This window comes from Brassica napus, chromosome C6, assembly GCF_020379485.1.
Source record: "Brassica napus cultivar Da-Ae chromosome C6, Da-Ae, whole genome shotgun sequence".
NCBI classification, from domain to species: domain Eukaryota; kingdom Viridiplantae; phylum Streptophyta; class Magnoliopsida; order Brassicales; family Brassicaceae; genus Brassica; species Brassica napus.
Window position 1 is genome coordinate 28,167,350 of NC_063449.1, and position 19,797 is coordinate 28,187,146.

General features: G+C 34.8%; 3 protein-coding genes across 4 annotated transcripts; 2 read left to right on the plus strand and 1 right to left on the minus strand.

The window, feature by feature from the left end:
- Window positions 1-548: 548 nt before the first annotated feature.
- LOC106403830 (beta-galactosidase 15-like) lies at window positions 549-3,643 on the plus strand. Its single transcript, XM_048759801.1, has 11 exons — window positions 549-575; window positions 697-905; window positions 1,221-1,287; window positions 1,377-1,469; window positions 1,568-1,711; window positions 1,795-1,883; window positions 1,971-2,076; window positions 2,179-2,266; window positions 2,341-2,459; window positions 2,538-2,699; window positions 2,810-3,643. Exons 1-11 carry the CDS (start codon window positions 549-551, stop codon window positions 3,116-3,118), a joined length of 1,413 nt encoding a protein of 470 aa, XP_048615758.1. The 3' UTR covers window positions 3,119-3,643.
- Window positions 3,568-4,412, plus strand: LOC125588454 (beta-galactosidase 7-like). The gene is made up of 3 exons (XM_048759802.1): window positions 3,568-3,624; window positions 3,711-3,922; window positions 4,025-4,412. The coding sequence occupies exons 1-3, from the start codon at window positions 3,568-3,570 to the stop codon at window positions 4,410-4,412; spliced, it is 657 nt and encodes a 218-aa protein (XP_048615759.1).
- Window positions 4,413-6,754: 2,342 nt separating this feature from the next.
- Window positions 6,755-9,800, minus strand: LOC106428251 (citrate synthase 2, peroxisomal). Of its 2 annotated transcripts, none has more exons than XM_013869002.3 (12): window positions 9,515-9,800; window positions 9,250-9,430; window positions 9,059-9,144; window positions 8,622-8,726; window positions 8,463-8,525; window positions 8,267-8,376; window positions 8,051-8,170; window positions 7,825-7,974; window positions 7,612-7,732; window positions 7,434-7,531; window positions 7,225-7,348; window positions 6,755-7,075 (listed from the first exon to the last, which is right to left on the minus strand). In XM_013869002.3, the coding sequence occupies exons 1-12, from the start codon at window positions 9,746-9,748 to the stop codon at window positions 6,944-6,946; spliced, it is 1,524 nt and encodes a 507-aa protein (XP_013724456.1). In that variant the 5' UTR covers window positions 9,749-9,800; the 3' UTR covers window positions 6,755-6,943. The 2 variants fall into 2 exon arrangements, with proteins under 2 accessions (XP_013724456.1, XP_013724457.1); XM_013869003.3 differs by having other exon boundaries at window positions 8,622-8,714; window positions 9,515-9,795.
- Window positions 9,801-19,797: the final 9,997 nt, after the last annotated feature.

A 19,797-nucleotide genomic window follows, 5' to 3' on the forward strand; every position in this document is an offset into this window, starting at 1 on the left:
CCTTTGTAAAAAATGGAAAGTATTAAAAATGTTATTCAGACTTAAACTGGTTTAAACATTAGATGAAAAATATATAAATAAATATGATGCCTTTACGATTTACATTATTTACAAATCAAATAATTTTTCAGACATGTTTTAAGATTAGATGAATTGAGAACAAATTTCAACAACCAAGCTACATTGATTCAGATTTTTGGCATAAAATATGTTATTATCCAAATCAGATTTAAGTTGAAAACAAGGATAAATAATTTTTTATGGTTAAAAATTTCACAAAATTAGTTAAAATTTTAACAAAATTTATACTAAAATAATATGGCAGTTAGAATTTTGTTTTTGTTTTCTGGAATATCTATAATTATCCATATTATCTTTAGGTAACGATTTTATACCCCTATAAAAGCTTTGTTTCCTTTCATATTTCTTCATTCAAAAACCATTCTTCTAAGTAAATATGGTTTTTCTAAGATTTCTTTTATGTTTTCTTTTCGTAAGTAGTGTCTATGCCACAATTGTTTCTCATGATGGCCGAGCCATTACCATAGATGGTCACCGCCGAGTTCTCCTTTCTGGTTCTATCCATTATCCTAGAAGCACTCCTGAGGTATTAATCTACCTTACATCAAACAGTATGTGTGGTCCTAGTATTTTATGTTTGCTACTAATTATAATCGTTTTTGTTAATATGTTTAGATGTGGCCGGATCTTATCAAAAAAGGTAAAGAAGGAGGTCTTGATGCGATCGAAACATATGTCTTCTGGAATGCGCATGAGCCTACTCGCCGTCAATATGATTTTTCTGGAAAATTAGATCTTATTCGATTCCTGAAAACCATTCAAGATGAAGGATTGTATGGTGTTCTTCGCATAGGACCATATGCATGTGCTGAGTGGAATTACGGGTAATATACTTAGAATGGATTTAGGTAGTCTCTTAAAGTGCAATATATACCAGTTTAATACATTTTGATGATAAGTTAGCTTCTTGTATGGTCATAATGCGATTTTCCATATAATGTTTTGATCAATAAATGGTCCAATGGATTGATTTTATTAATCATTATACCAACACTTATGTATCATAAATGTCAGTACTAGTCTTTTAATTATAGTATATTTTTTAAGAAATTATTATAATGAGTTGGCTTCTTGTACGATGATATTACTGTTTCTCTTGTAATATTTTTGACCTGGATTTTTTTAATTATTGTAAACAGAGGATTCCCAGTGTGGCTGCACAACATGCCTGGAATGGTGTTCAGAACTACAAACAAAGCATTTATGGTAGTCTTACCAGATGATCAATATATATATTTTTATCATATATGTAGTGTTATTTGCAATTAAATTTTATATGAATGATTTATGTATAGGATGAGATGCAAAACTTCACAACTATGATAGTAGACATGGTCAAGAAAGAAAATTTATTTGCATCACAAGGAGGCCCAATTATTCTTGCTCAAGTAAATCGATTTAATCTTTTAAATACATTATGTGGTGTTTCTTAATGTTATATACAATTCTTAACAATATTTATCTTTTTGTTTTATTAATCTTGCAGATAGAAAATGAGTATGGAAATGTAATGGGACCCTATGGAGAATCGGGTAAAGAATACATTAAGTGGTGTGCAAACATGGCTCAGTCTCTTGATGTTGGTGTTCCATGGATAATGTGTCAACAAAATGATGCTCCTCAGCCTATGGTAATAAGATCAGTCTAGTTATAATGAATATATATTTAATATATTCAAAGGTTAATTATTTTAAATTGTTTCTGCTTTTATAGTTGAATACATGTAATGGCTTTTATTGTGACAATTTTGTACCAAACAATCCCAACACTCCTAAGATGTGGACTGAGAATTGGACCGGATGGTAAGTTTTATTTTCAGTATGATTATATTCTTATTATTTTTTAAATATTTTATCATAATATATTTATTTTGTCTTCTATTTGTTTAGGTTTAAGCAATGGGGTGGTAAAAATCCTCATAGAACAACCGAAGATGTTGCATTTTCTGTTGCAAGATTCTTCCAAAGAGGAGGAACTTTTAATAATTATTATATGGTAAAAATATAATAATGAAATTTAACTTATTTATTAAAATAAACTCACAAAAAATCGACATTAACTAGAAAGAGTAATTGAATTTTTTTATTATTATTGTAGTACCATGGAGGCACGAACTTTGACAGAACCGCAGGTGGTCCATACATCACAACTTCGTATGATTATGATGCTCCCCTTGACGAATATGGTAAATTTAAAATATATTCATATACAAAAATATTTTAGAAGTTTCTATTTTTACTTACATGGGAAATCTATTAGGTAATTTGAGTCAACCAAAATACGGGCATTTGAAACAACTTCATGATGTTCTTCACTCAATAGAGAAAACTCTCACATACGGAAACATCTCCACCATTGACTTTGGAAACTCTGCATCGGTAATATTCTTGTTATTTTTTATCAGTATTGTACATGTTATTCTTGAAATAATTACTTATCATGAATATATTACATAGGCAACAATTTATAAAACCGAAGAAGGATCAAGCTGCTTTTTTGGAAATGGAAATGAAAATTCAGATGCAACAATTAGTTTCCAAGGAGAATCTTACGTTGTCCCGGCTTGGTCTGTTACCATTTTACCTGATTGCAAAAATGAGGCTTATAACACCGCCAAGGTTTTTTTATTTAAAATTTTCTTTTGTGGACTTTAAATTTTCATACTAACAACCATTATTCATTCAAAGTTGTAACCAAAGTTCATTTTTTGTTGGTTTTATATTTTCAGATTACCACTCAGACTTCAATGATGGTTAAGAAACCAAATGAAGCTGAGGATACCCCTTCAACTCTGAAATGGTCATGGAGACCAGAGAACATGGACAACTTCCTTTTGAAAGGAAAAGGAGAATCTACACAGACACAACTATTTGATCAGAAAGTAGTCACCAATGACCAAAGTGATTATCTATGGTACATGACTACCGTTAAGTTTAAAAAACGAGATCCGCTTTTGGGTAAAACTATGTCTCTTCGCGTCAACAGTACTGCTCATGTCCTTCACGCTTTCGTCAATGGAAAAAATATTGGTAAGTAACTCTTATATGTGTTTTACATATCTCAATAACACCATCTTACCAAAAAGTCTTTGATTTATATTTTTAGGTAATCAACACGCTGAGAATGGAAAATTTAACTATGTATTTGAGAAAGATGTGAAGTTTAAGTCTGGTCGTAATGTCATTGCTCTTCTTAGCATAACTGTGGGACTTGCGGTAAGTTCTTAGATATTATTTTATCTTGTATTTATTTTTAAAGTTAAAACTCTTATTTTTTTATATTTTAACTGAAAATAAAAATTTGACAATTTTTTTTTGATAGAACTATGGTGCTTTCTTTGAAAGTAAGCCGGCTGGAATCACTGGACCCATTTTTATTACTGGAATAAATGGTGATGAAACTATAGTTAAGGACTTGTCTGATCATAAATGGAGCTATAAAACCGGTTTAAATGGGTTTGACAACCAACTCTTTAGAACGGAATCAATGTCTAAATGGTCAGTTGAAAATGTACCGTTTAACCGAACCATGACTTGGTATAAGGTAAAGAGATGTTATTATATATAAGATAACAAACCAAACACTTGTTGATTTATTATCAAATCAAATCATTCCATTTTTTCTTTCAGGCTACATTCAAGTCTCCCCTGGGAAATGATCCAGTTGTTGTCGATCTTATGGGACTTGGAAAAGGTACAGCTTGGGTCAATGGAAACAACATTGGACGTTATTGGCCGGCATTCATTTCAAGCGAAAATGGTTGTGATGCAAAATGTAATTATAGAGGTGCTTATCATGCTGAAAAATGTTTGACCAATTGTGGAGAACCCACACAAAGATGGTACATTTTCCACATCTTATTAGGTTCTAGAATCAAATATGTTAATGTTAAACCTGAGAAATCTTTACATGGATTTTGTTGCTTTGTTATTTTCTTGAACAGGTACCATGTTCCTCGTTCTTTCTTGAATGCAGAAGGAGATAACACACTAGTTTTGTTTGAGGAGATGGGAGGAAACCCATCGCTTGTCAGTTTCCAAACTACTAGAGTGGGAAGTGTTTGTGCTAACGTCTACGAGAAAAAAATTATTGAGCTTTCATGCGACAGAAAACCCATTTCTGCCATCAAATTTGCATCCTTTGGTAACCCAAATGGCAATTGTGGATCTTTTGAAAAAGGAACTTGTGAATCAAGTAAAAACACGGTTGATATTCTCACACAAGAATGTGTTGGAAAAGAGAAGTGTTGCATTGATGTCTCTACGGAAAGGTTTGGAGCACCAGATTGCAGTGGTGCTCCTAGAAGGCTCGCTGTCGAAGCTATATGTTAAATTGTTTTCTAGATTTATGTTGTTTTCTTTATCATATTTCCAAATTATGCTATATATTTTTTCAAAGATTTAATTCTTTTAATATTTATTGGTGGTTGTTTTATTCAATAAAAGAACACATTCTTATATACATTTTACACGGTCATCTTCTTTTCCCAAAACATTCATGGTCATTTCTTCTCCGCCATCATCACTCTCTCTGAAAAATTGAATAATTGTTCCCTTCAATATTTATTATTTTTCTTTTTAATATATAACAATGACTAAACCGTGTTAGCTCAGTTGGTAAATAAATAGTTTTAGTGTAATAAGATACACGAGTTCAATTCTTATTGAGACATTTTTTTATTTTTATTTTCTTATTAAATAAAATCGTGAGCTTACAACCAATCACACAAAATGATAGAGAAAAAAATATCAAATTTGAAAGCGTAACAGAGTGTTTTATTTTAAAGAAATAGTATATAAATACTTGAAGAATATAAGACTATATCTTAAATAGTATATTAGACCCTCTATAAATAGTATAGTTCGCACTAGTCCAATGTATAGTTTAATGGTTCAATGCTTTTTGGCCATCTTTGATTTTTAATAATATAACTATATTATGTTATCATTTGTAAATGCTTAGCTTGATAATAAGTACAAACCAAGAGATTCATAACAATGATACATCAACAAAACATACCAAATGTTTATTTAGTGTGCAGCCACATTTCTATTCTACTTCGTCAAACAGAATGAAACACTACACATAACACACTGCAACTGAGCGACATGACGTAAAGCCGATGGAGTAATTAAGGAGAAGAATGAGGAGACGAATGAGAAGATATATATGATTTGCAGAAGAGCTGGTGCCGGAGTTGATGGAGGAGGAAAAGAAACCACCACAAAAGGTGCAGAAGAAAATGAGACAGTGGGATAAAGAGACATGGGTGACGACGGCGGTGGAGAGAAGGTTGTGGCAACGATGAAACAACTGGTGATGATGGTAGTCGTTGTGCTGATCAGATGGAATAATATAAATATAATATATATTGCATTGCATTTCATTTCTATTCATTTTCTCCGATCATTTTTACTAACTGACGATGGCGTGTATGAGACAGCAGCAAAAAAAAAAAGGGTGCTTCTTTCCATGTCAAATACATAGGATGTGGGGGAAGTGAGTCCTAGAATGTGAATAAGAAAAAGAGGAAGAAAGTGAGGGGTTTGTGCTTTCAAATTTGCTAAACATTAGTAGCGTGAATGTTAGAAAATTGGCAACACAATATTCGTTCCAAATCAACTCTACGTCGATGTATAGATATATCAAACTAGATTCATTTCTATAGTATCACACCAACCTAATTCAAAATTGCGATACCAAGCGATGAGAAAGTAAGTTACACAACAATAGTATAAGAATTTATACGTTTTTTTCCTATTTTGTTGTTAACTTAATATGGTTTTTTTTTATCAGGGGGTAACAATCTAAAGCAACTTCTTATGGAACTGTAAATGATCATGGTTTAATTATCATGAATCAAGGAGAATGGTTTGAGATTAATAGTTTCAAACTAATTCACGCATCTGGGATACACAAGGACGACTAGAAAAAGATACCATCTTCGCCTAGACAAAAATACACTTGACTTATGAGATTCCACCAACAGCCTGCTGCAACTAAGTTGACAGTAAGACTTAATTGTATGGGATACATGATATTTTTCATTTCATAATTCATTTGTGTTTTTTTTTTCTGAATAATTTGTTTATGTTTTCTATAATTTTCGCAGAAATAAATTATATTAATGTATTATTTTTAGTTGTGTATGATTCAAAGTTGAAGAAGAACTTTGAATAATAAACTAATCTAAGTACACCAAAAATTCCATCAAATTACAGCAGCACATATAAATCTGGAAGACAAACCTGCTATTGGTTTATATATATCAGCTTGAAAGGCATAATCTTTGGTTCTGTCAGTTCTCGGATCGTCAGTGACGAAGTACTGCTCGGCTTTTGAAGTCCTTGGAGCTTGAGCTATCGAGTAACTGTTGTCGGAGTTTTAGAGGAATCACTGTATATGAAACTTCATCTTGAATCGAAAGAGGAGAATTGTGGGATTGCTTTGATCGATTGAAAGGGATCAGATCGAATTTTGATTAATCCACCGAAACATTAAAAAATTATTGAAAGCGTTTAGATACGATGTAGCCTTATTTGGTGCAGAATCATTTTATGTTTTAGGTTGCAACTCACCTGCCGCAATTGTTTCACCCTTTCAAAAATTATTCATATAAACTCATTCCCCAGCTATCATCCTAGTAGACTATTATTACGGAACCAGTACAAAATATGTTTAAAATCATCATATAAAATACCAGACAACCAATAGTAAGTGGATTATTGAGGGTGCATGTTGAATAAAAAATAATAAGAGGAGAAAGAAAACAACAGAGATTGTTGAGAAGAGTCCCTCTCGTTTGCCCAGAGGTGTCACCCAATTGGTTTATTCGTATGTAGTAAAGATTGAGAGCTTGAGACTAAAGTGCAGAGCCAGATAAACGCCTTCTTGATGCATTCGAAATCGAAACTTGACCCAACTTATCCGAATCACTTGACAACGTTCTTTCTCTCACCGGCTCGTAATGCCTTAGCCACACCCCAGTGTAGGCCTACACAATACAATCAGTAACCCATGATGAGCCAAACAGGAAAATACAACACCTATTTTTAAATCACTCATCTATCAGAGTGCATGTATAAATAACCAATGAGCCAAAACCCTTTTATGTCATCGATTTCTAACAAAGAGTGCACTTACCTGTTGGGGTCTCATGATCTTAGTGTCAGGATCATCTAAAGACTCCCGCCAGTGTGACAAATATCCAGCCATACGCGGGACTGCAAACAGGACTGTGAAGAATTCTGGTGGGAATCCCATTGCCCTGTCCAATTCATTTACCAAACACATCAGATTCAGGTACAGAAGCTTATATGAAAGACCTTTTTGTTTTGGTAAAATATGGCTACCTATAGATTAATCCAGAGTAGAAATCCACATTTGGATAAAGCTTTCTCTTCACAAAATATTCATCAGAGAGTGCCGCCTTCTCTAGAGCAACTGCTACCTGAAAACATCATACATACAAAACTTTGTTTAAACCACAATCTTTATATATTTATAATACAAAAAGGATCTCTAACGTACCTCGATCAGAGGATCCCTTCCAACGATGGAGAACACTTCATCCGCCAGTTTCTTAATGACTTTTGCTCTCGGGTCGTAGTTTTTGTAAACACGATGTCCAAAACCAGACATCTTCCTCTTTCTGAGGATATGCAAAAAGGAACTTAATATTAGTGGCATTGCTCATCACAGTCTTAGAGCATTGGTCTTTAGCTAGAATAGAATAGAGTTTACCTGTTCTTCACCCCTTCGATGAACTCTGGAATGTTTTCAACACTGCCAATCTCTGCTAACATCTTAAGGACAGCCTCGTTCGCACCGCCATGAAGAGGACCGTATAGGGCTCCAACAGCTCCCGCAACAGCGGTGTACACATCAACACCACTGCCAGAAACACATTACATATTCAAACAACCGCATAGAAGACTCAAAGAATCTCTAATCAGTGGTAGGTAAGTACCTAGAGGCAAGATGCCGAGCAGCAGCAGTGGAGCAGTTCATTTCATGTTCAGCATGCAATATGAAGAGGATGTCTAGCACTCGAGCTAGACGAGGATTAGGCTTGTAAGACGTATTGCCCCTGAGATCAGTGGAAAATGAAAGAATATTTCTAACTATCATCTACAGACTCAAGTGTCTAGACAAAATATATAGGGATGATAGATGGCGGAAGTACATTGAATCCAGCATATAGAGGAAATTCTCAGCATAAGAAAGGTTCCCAGAAGGAAGAACAGGAGGCCTGCCTGCCATCCTCAAATAAGCAGCCGCTGCAATTGTTGGAGCCTGCAAACACGTTATATTACACGTACAAAACCTTGTTCACATATTGAAAGCCTGGTTATACATTAAGGCAATAGACACAACAATACCTTTCCAAGAATACGAACAATCTGTTTATCACGAACTTGTTTTGACTTGTAAATATCTTGGCCCTACAAACAAATGGAGTAGAGAGCGTACGGGATTTGAATTTTCAGGAAAATACATGTAAACAATACATAAAGAAAAAACAGGACTGTAAAGCTTACCCTAAGAGCAGGGTTGGCATCAGGATGAAAGATGGAAAGTGCGCTCATTGCACTCACAAGAACGCCCATTGGGTGCGCATCATGCGGCATGGACTGTATGATTTCCTGCGAGGTCATTCATAAATAATCCCAGATCGACATCGCTATTATTTTACTAGCGCCAATAATAATCATCCGATATCCAAATGCTCAATAGTTCCAAAAACGAAAAAAAAATAGAAGACCCTTGTTCAACAATACATGTTGCTTCCAATACTAGTGTTATGTGGTTAGACAGTCACTCATCATAATACACATTGACATCGCAACAGATAAGCATGGTTTGCAGGAAAGAACAATTTAAACTGGAAAAAAATCATTTTAAAAATCCCTCTCTGTTAATATTGAATAGAAAGAAGGTTTCGAACTTATGAAGAAGGAAAGAGTAGAAAATATACCAATACTCCTTGTGGGACAGCAGAATGTTGAGAAATGGTGAACTCCCAATCAGCTAGCTGACTTTGAGAAGGCAGATTCCCATACACTGCCACCAAAGATGATTACTTTATCAAAGACTATGATCAAACATTTGCTACAAGCAGCAGCAGCAGCAGCAACATGAAACAAGAAGCCACAAGATGAGACTTACTGAGGAGATAAGAAACCTCAATGAAAGTGCTGCTCTCAGCCAACTCTTCTATTGGGTACCCACGATAACGTAGGATCCCTTCATCTCCATCGATGTAAGAGATCGAAGACCGAACAGGAGCCGTGTTCAAGTAACCTGGATCGTACAACTTAAGCCCCTTGTCATCCTTCCCCGTCGTAATCTGCACCCACCAAACATGTAAAATAATTCGAAATCAAATTCATTGTCAGATCGATTTTAGGATTCGATTCAGAGATTAGAATACCTTCTTGAGATCAACGGCTTTAACGGTACCATCCTCTGAAACTGGGACCTGATATCTCTTCCCCGTGCGCTCATCAACGATCGTTAAGCTTCCCTTGAGCGATCCATGCGGTGGTAAAGCACTCGATGTGCACCATGGCTCGATCGCCGGCGGCAACACCTGGATCGATCCGACGGGATCAGGTACCGCCAAGTGCGCAGTGATAACGGCCAATCTTCTCGCAGAAATCTCCATTTTCACCTCGACAAATATCAGAATTCGAAAAAAATAAGCAAAGAAGAAACTTTCTTCGGGATATATTTCGGGTATCCGGGTTTATCCGAAGATCAACGGTGAGATGAGAATAAAGATTGGATCGACGGTTGGTATTCTTTTAATCTTAAAATAGAAAGTCCAAGATGCTTATCTGTCTGATTTTATCCTCATGGGATGGATTTAAACTTTCCTATAGTCAGGTCATCTATCTCAGTGAAGATGCAAATCAATGTTTGTTTTATGAATTATAATGCTACATCCAGATAGATCACCCAGCTGAATTTTTAAAAACTCATCTTAAAAAATGAAGGTAAGTTTTGATGGTGCATCTGTACGAAGATCCATCTAGTTCAGTCCAAAACTATAAACGACAAAAATGACTTTTTAAAATCAAAATATTATTTTCAAACCGTAAATTCTATTTTTTGCAAATACATTTTTCCGTCATAACCGAAAAATATATTTTCCCGCAAAACTGAAAAACACACTTTCCCGCCAAAACCGCAAAACGCGTTTTTCCTCAAAAAAACCGTAAAACGCATATTTCCATAAAAACACATTTTTCGGTCAAACCAGTAAAACCACACTTTTGGCCAAAACCGGAAAAAACGCATTTTCCCGCCAAAACCGAAATAATGCATTTTCCCGCCAAAACCCAAAAACGCATATTCCCGCCAAACCCCCCCCCCTCCAAAAAAAGCATTTTCGTCAAAACCGGAAAAACGCAATTTTCTCGTGAAAACCGGAAAAATGCATTTTCTCGCCAAAACCGGAATACGCATTTTTCCGCCGAAACCGGAAAATCACATTTTCCCGCCGAAACCGGAAAAACACATGTTCGCGCTAAAACCGGAAATACGCATGTTCGCACCAAAACCGGAAATACGCATATTTGCGCCGAAACCGAAAAAAGCATTTTGCCGCTGAAACCGAAAAAACACATGTTCCCGCCAAAACCGGAAAAACGCATTTTGCCGCCAAAACCGGAAAAACGCATTTACATTTTCCCGCCAATACCGGGAAAACGTATTTTCCCGCCGAAAACGAAAAACGCATTTTCCCGCCGAAACCGAAAAAAACGCATGTTCACGCTTAAACCGAAAAACCGCATGTTCCCGCCGAAACCGGAAAAACGTACGTTCCCGCCAAAACCGGAAAAACGTACGTTCCCGCCAAAACCGGAAAAACGCATTTTCCCGCCAAAACCGGGAAAACGCAATTTTTTCGCCAAAACCAGAAAAACACATTTTCCCACCGAAACTGCAAAAAAAAAATATTTTCCGCCAAAAACGCAAAAATGCACTTCTCCCGTAAAAAACGCAAAAAAGCATATTTTCTGCCAAAACCGCAAAATGCATTTTCCCGCCAAAATCGCGAAAAAAAAACTTTTCTTGCCAAACCCGCAAAACGCACTTTTTCGTCAAAAACACATTTTCCGCCAAATCCGCAAACATATTTTTTCCGCCAAAACCGACAAAACGTATTTTCTGCCAAACCCATAAAAACGTATTTTCCGCCCAAACCGTGAAAATACTATTTTTCCGCCGAAACATAAAAATATATATTTTAGTTATTTTATTAACAAGTCCATGTGAATGCAGATGCAAGTTAAAAAACGAACATAGCTGCATTCAGATGATTCATCTGGAATTCTGGATGCATGGACGAAATGAAGAAACGAACAACACCTAAATCAACTTTAGCGCGGCAAGGCAGTGAAGACTACTTCTCTAGGAGATCACAAGTGTAACATTAGCGAGTGGCTCTGAGAGGCTTTAGTTATTTTGGTCATTTTCTTTTTTTTACGGCTGTTTTTGTGACAAAAAATTTAAAAAATGATATTTGAGATAATTGTCGTTGTGATAATCCTAGAATCAAAAAAAAATTATATATTAAACTTTTAAAATGTTATATATTAAAAAAAAAAAGAGGTAAAACCAATTTATTATTGGACCATATTTTGAGAACCGTCCTGAACATAACTAGTTTATTTTCTGACAAGTTTATTTTGAGAACCGAACTGAACCGGCCGAAGATCAAACCCACTTGATTATTTTACATTAGAAGTTGTATTCCCTAGTTGTCAGTTTCTTTGACAAGGCTTTTATTTAGAGCTTATAACCCATCAGTTAAATGATTCTAAACATGCATCTAGTTTAGCTTTTAATCTAGAGACTTGAGCTGGCGGAAGTAAGCATGATTCTTTACATGCATCTAGTCTATATGTGATGTATTAGAGTAAATGCAATCTTATATATTAAAACAGAAGTCACAACCTTGATTTATGTGTGATTTTTTTTAAAAATAGACTCTCACTAGAAATCAGTTATCATTCATTTATTACTAATAATATGGATTAATAATATATCATTCATAATATAACATCAACTCCTAAAAACCCGGATTGGTTAACAAACTCATCTTGATTCATGTGTGATATTTTAATATGGATCATCATTTAAATTTTTTATTAAATGTATTTCTTTAATGCTAATATATAATCTTTTAACTACTTAAATCATAATATAATTTGATATCTTTTAATTTAAAAAAAAAATATATATATATATATATATATATATATATATATATTTAATTTTCTTAACAAATGTGTTGAAAAACATTATAACAATATCGTAATTATCAAAAATTGTATATAAATATTTTCACTATTTTTGTAATTAGTAATGAAATTAATATTATTATACATTGATATATATATATATATACTCAGTTATATTTTATAAAATGAAAAAATTATATCAAATTTTACTATTTTATAGTTATATCTATCATTTTCAAATAAAACATTGTATTTAACTATATATGATAAAATTATTTTAAACTGATAAATTAATATATTTTATTTTCACAAACATTAAAAAATTATGCTAGAAATATAATATGTTAGTATAAGGGTTAACTTTAATAAATTAGATAATTCATGTATAAAATTAACTTATCTTAAACTTATATATATATATACATATATAGTTATTATCTTAAATGAATAAGCATAAAAAAATATTGATAAAGAAAATCTAGCGTTTTGAATTACGGATCAGGATCATAATAATTGAATAAAAAATAATTTTAAAATATATATAATAAAAATAACAAATATATGTGATGATTTGAAATAATCAATTAACTTACAGCATGAAAACTATCAAATTTTTATATTTAAAATAATTATATATAAACATTAATTAAATATATATAAGTAACTTTAAAAATATATTATAATTATGTAAAATATATATAAACATGGTGTGGGTCCAAATCTAGTTAGTAATTACAAGGAAAGTGATGTAGGCATGGAGCAAAAAGAGTTTCTATTTGTACACAAATAGTTAATGTGAACTGTGAGAAAGGTTTGTGAATGATTATGACTATACGTATGATTGGTCAGCACTTAATGGATTCCTTAATTTCTTGTTCCCTCATTAAGTTGTCGTCTCATCATTTCTTTTCATTTCTAGATCCATGGTCTCAGATTGGACTTTTAAAGAGGTAGATTTCAATATCAATGGTCGCACTTTTTTTAGTCCAACGTATTCATTTTCAAGTTCTCAAACAAGTGTGGTGATTATTTTGCAATGTTTATTCACACGTCTAACTTCTATCATGTATAGGGCTGGGCAAATAAACCGAACCCGAAAACCCGACCGAATCCGATCCGATAAAAATGAATCCGAACCGATCCGAACCCGACTTAAATACCGAATGGATCTTGTTCTGTGGTATTTCGAGTTATGGGTATTATCCGAACCGAATCCGAATCTAAATGGATATCCGATAGAACCCAAAACATTCAAAACCTCGAAAAGATCTTGTACCAAACATGATCTCAATTCCTAATATGTATCCAAAATACACTAAGAAATATTGAACATCTAAAACATTTATCTATTACATGAAGGTTGGTAGTTCTATTACATGAAGGTTGATGGTTGAAGATGGTCGTTGAATCTTGAAGTATTTAGATTTTGATTTTGTTTTCGTTAAACAATGTTTCTCATTTTCATGAGAACTTTGTTTTCGTTTTATGCTTTTATTTATTTGGTTTTCTTTTTATCAGTAAATATGTTTACTTTTCGTTTGATTTTGAATGATCACGGTTGATGTTCCTTATTTTTGATTTTACTTAAGTTTTGGTTACAAAATAGGTACAAATAAGGTATTTTAAAACTGAAGAACCGATTTTACTCATGTTTTGGTTATAAAATAAGTAAAAATCAGGTACTTTTAAACCAAAAAACGGATTGGGACCCGAACCCGAAAGTATATTGGGTTGTACCGGTTCTTTGAAGATTTACTAACCCCGACCCGAACCCGATAGAACCCGAACCGGTTCCGAACCGAACTTTCATATAATACGAATGAGGCTGATTTTGATAAACCCGAAAAACCGAAATCCGATTAGATAAAACCGAAATCCGATTGGGACCCCGAATGCCCAAGCCTAATCATGTATGTCATTTTCTACGGATAAGAAGCGAAAGCGTTGCAAATAATATTATCTCGAATTAAATGGGATTAATTAGGCCATAATTGATGACAAAAAAAAAAAAAATTAGGCCATAATCTAGATTCTATGTATCTTCTATAAACAAAACATACGCTCAAATTTAGATGCGTATTTGAGTAGATTTTTTCGTCATTCCTCATGAAATATAGTAATATACTTGTAAGAAAAAACTTGTTGGACTGCACAATAGTTTTGTTAACGTGTAATTAAATAGCGTATTTGTAAGATTTGTGGTTTAAAATCGTCTTTGACAGCCATTACAAGTATATCTCATGAAATATAGTAATATACTTGTAAGAAAAAACTTGTTGGACTGCACAATAGTTTTGTTAACGTGTAATTAAATAGCGTATTTGTAAGATTTGTGATTTGAAATCGTCTTTGATTGCTCAACATGCTTTGAATCATAAGCAATGTCTAGATTCTCAGCATGTAACTTATATTTCAGATCAGATTGACTGCAAAACGAGGTCTCACGCAAAGAAGGAAAAGACAAGTATGATGTTCTTGGCCTGGAGTTTTCAGTAGAGCATGTTATTAAGGGGTGCAAGAGTGTGGTTCCCAAAAAAGTTTTATGGGACAAAAATCGAAGAAAGAATAAAGATAGAGGATGAAAACACAATATATTATTTGTTATCGCCTATTTCCCATAAAGGATTCATGTACTAGGAGAAGTTGATGCCAATTTCACATGCAAGTCTCTCTCATTACATCTCCATATTTTACCGCACCTACGTCTCTATGTTTACATTCTTGTCATCGACTTTTTCATGAATACTTTTTTTTTTTGCAATTTTAATTTCATTTACACTTATGAATATCTTATTTATATTCTTCCAAGTTGTAATGATCAAATAAATATATATATTTTTTTTTGCTAATAGATCAAATAAATATGCATGCATTGTTGTCATATATATATGGCTATAAATCATTTTAGATTATTGATTTTTTATTATTTTATTTGAAACTTTTAGTTCTATATATCTACGGATAGCAATGTCTAAACTTTTGATTCTTTGTTAAGATGGTGTTCTGAGATCAAAGATTCCCCTCCTATAAGAAGGTGTTCTGAGATTAAAGATTCGCCTCCTAAATTGTGTATTCTTTGCAAAAAGGAGTTCACTTATTCCACTTGTGAACATATTATAAATTGTACTTATAAAAAACATTCTGCAGTTAAAAGAAAACATCAAATTTAGAAAAATTGACTTTATGAAAACAATACCTACTGGCTAGTTAGTAGTGAGAGCATCTTCATTCATGGTTCTTAATTAAAACAAAAAATACAAGTAGTTTAATATAATTAATTACATAAATAACTAAATTTTTATTTTGAAATAAGAATTGAACAAGTTGAGAATTGACAAGTGTTTATTAGGGTTTGAAAAATTGATCAAATGTTATCATTCATCGTCTTCTCTCTCTTCAGCTTTTCTTTGTTTAGTGGTGAGAACTTTCTATGAAAGTGCTCTAACATATTTGGTTACTACAACTAACATTTTTATAATTGACTTTATGAAAACAACACAATCTACTATCTACATGGACTGTAGAATACAATTAATATTAGCTTATATAGAAAGTCTATACAAGTAGCCGTTAGTATCTCCTTGATTACTCTCTAATCATTATTGTATATTCTCTGTATATTACATTCCTTGTATTACTCTTTCTCTGTATATATAAACAGAGCACCAATACTCAATAATAATCATCCAATTACATATCTCAATATGGTATCAAAGCTTAATAGGGACTAATCCTAATTTTCTTTTCTCTTCTCTCTTTCTACGCAGCCTCCTCTCTTCTCATTATCTTAAATTCTTCAATTTTTCTTTTTCTTTCACCTTACGATATGGCCTCTGAGACAACGACAGAACGTACCTCTGTCTTCAATGCTCAAGACCCCCAAAGCACTCTTCTCTCAGTCAATATGTCCAGTGTGACGAAGCTTACCCATCAGAACTATCTTATGTGGGGACGTCAAGTTCGAGCACTACTCGAAGGTCATGAACTGCAGCAATTTATTGATGGATCTGGTGTCGCTCCTGCTCCAACGATCCAAACAGATGGGGTCACCTCTCCAAATCCAGCCTATGCGCCATGGAGACATCAAGATCGACTTCTCTATAGCGCTATCATTGGTGCCATATCCTTACCACTCCAAACGCTTGTCGCTACTTCCGACACTACTAAACAAGTGTGGGACTCTCTTGAAGAAACCTTTGGTAAACCGACCAGAGGCCACATCCAACAGCTGCGACAACAGATCAAGACATGTTCTAAAGGCACCAAGACGATCACCGAGTATCTGCGTTTCATGAAGACCAAATCTGATGAACTAGCGCTCTTAGGCAAACCTATGGATATTGAAGATCTCAATGAATATATTCTTGGTGGTCTCACTGAAGAATACAAACCGGAGATAGATGCGGTGAATGGACGTGATCTTCCCATCTCATTCAATGAACTTCTGGAAAGGCTTCTCAATCGAGAAGCTATGATTCTATGTGCTGAGCCAACTGCGGTAGCTCCAATAGTTGCTCATGCCACAGACACTCGCCAACGCTACAACAATCGTAATCATGGCAATAACCAGAACCAGAATCGCTATCAGCAGCATACTTCACACAACAATCATCACCACCACAACAATCATCATCAGCCAAACAATCAGCCGCAGCACAACAATCGTTTCTCCAAGCCGTATCTTGGACGCTGTCAAGCCTGCGGGATTCAAGGCCATAGTGCGAAGTACTGTCCAGAGTATTGTATAGTTAAGGGGAATAGTTCAGGCGCACAGACATGGAATCATCACCAAAATCAACAGTCTTGGCAGCCACGAGCAAATGCAGCCTTCATGTTTGACCCCTCAACATGGCTCCTCGACTCGGGTGCGTCCCATCACATGACGTCTGATCTGGCGAATCTCTCTCTGCACACTCCTTATCATGGTGGAGATGATGTTCTTCTTGGTGATGGTTCTGCATTGCAGATCACACACTCTGGTTCTACTTCTCTTCCTTCATATACAAAACCTTTTTTGTTAATAATATTTTGTGTGTTCCCTCTCTTGACAAGAATCTCATATCTGTTTTTCAATCATACAAAGCTAATGATGCTGCTGTGATTTTTACTCCTACGTATTTCCAAGTGAGGGACTTACAAACAGGGGTCCTTTGGCTGCAAGGCAAACCTAAACAGGGCACTTATGAGTGGCCAAAAGTTCAAACCCTTGCTCCACCTTCTCTTGCTTTTGCTTCAATAGTTAAAACTACTCTTACGGATTGGCATTCTCGTTTAGGTCATCCGGCTTTACCAATTCTTCAGAAAGTTATTTCTCAGTTTGATTTACCCATTGCTTCTAATTTTTTGTTGGCTCAGCCATGTTCTGCTTGCTCAATTAATAAAATGCATAAGTTACCATTTTCCACTTCTACTTTACAGTCTCAACATCCTTTAGATATAGTTTTCTCTGATGTTTGGTCCTCTCCCATTATGTCCATTGATGGTTTTAAATATTATGTCTTTTTTGTAGATCATTTTACAAGATACACATGGCTGTACCCTTTAAAACAAAAGTCACAGGTCTATGAGGTATTCATCAAGTTCAAAAGCTTAGTAGAAAATCGATTTCAACATAAGCTTAGAACACTATACTCTGATAATGGGGGTGAATATATTGGCCTTGCTAAATTTCTTTCTTTGCATGGCATCTCACATATGATAAGTCCTCCACATACTCCTGAGCATAATGGTATTGCTGAGCGACATCATCGACATATTGTCGAAACAGGTTTGGCTCTAATGTCGCATGCCTCCATCCCAAAAGAGTATTGGACTTATGCTTTTGTTACAGCAGTATATCTCATAAATAGAATGCCTACGCAGAACTTAGTTTTTTTTACTCTTTTTCAAAAACTGCATGGTCATGCTCCGAACTTTCATAAATTGCGCATTTTTGGTTGTTTATGCTTTCTTTGGCTCAAACCCTATGCATCTCACAAGCTAGATGATAGGTCAAAACCTTGTGTTTTTCTTGGATATTCACTTACACAAAGTGCATACTTGTGTTTAGATAGAACTGAAAATCGCATATATACTTCTCGTCATGTGATTTTTCATGAATCTGTGTTTCCTTTTACTACTTCATCACAAATTATTTCTGAAGTAGAAAGTATTGATCTGCATACTGTCTCTTCTGCTCATGTCTTTGTTATTACTAAACCACCAGGCTTTGTTGATAAAGACAATCCCACAGCTGTGTGTAGACTCCGTAAAGCCATTTACGGACTCAAACAAGCTCCAAGGGCCTAGTATAATGAGCTTCGCAAATTCCTACTTCAATCAGGATTCAAAAATTCTCTTGCGGATGCTTCTCTTTTCATCTGCAACAGCAATGGTGTTATGCTCTATATGCTGGTATACGTCGACGATATCATCATCACCGGAAACAGCACCTCTCACATAAACCGGTTTATCGATTCCCTTTCTCATCGTTTTTCAATTAAAGATTTAGGAGACTTATCGTATTTCCTAGGCATTGAGCTTACTCGTTCATCTCATGGATTGCATTTATCTCAACATAGGTACATTGGTGATCTTCTCCAGAGAATGAATATGATGAATGCCAAGCCAATATCTACACTGATGTGCCAAACACCATACTCTCGTTGTCCTCGGGCATGCCACTTGATGTTCCCACACAGTATAGAACTGCGGTTGGGAGTTTGCAGTACCTCTCACTAACAAGACCAGACATTTTCTTCGCAGTCAACAAGCTCTCATAATTCATGCATCGTCCCACAACAGAACATTGGACAGCTATCAAAAGAGTCTTGTGATACCTTTCAGGAACCATGTCGCATGGTGTCTTCTTCCCTACAAAGACCAGTACAGCTTTACATGCCTTCACAGATGCAGATTGGGCTGGGAATAGGGACGACTATACATCGACTGGAGCCTACATTGTCTATCTCGGAAGTCATCCTGTTGCATGGTCCTCAAAGAAACAAACCGGTGTTGCTCGTTCTTCTACGGAGGCAGAATATCAATCAGTTCCATCCACTGCCGCAGAGCTTTGTTGGATCACTTCCCTCATGACGAAGCTTGGCATTCCACCTCAACAAACACCAGTTATTTACTGTGACAACATGGGTGCCACATACTTAACAGCCAACCCGGTTTTCCATTCAAGAATGAAGCACTTAGCCCTCGACTACCACTTCGTACGACAACAGGTTCAAAACCGGACAGTTCGAGTCTCCCATGTTTCCACTCATGATCAACTAGCAGACGTGTTAACCAAACCTCTTTCAAGACCGCGTTTTGAAGGCTTCCTTATCAAGATTGGTCTTTCCTCCGGTGGTCCATCTTGAGGGGGTGTATTAGCTTATATAGAAAGTCTATACAAGTAGCCGTTAGTATCTCCTTGATTACTCTCTAATCATTATTGTATATTCTCTGTATATTACATTCCTTGTATTACTCTTTC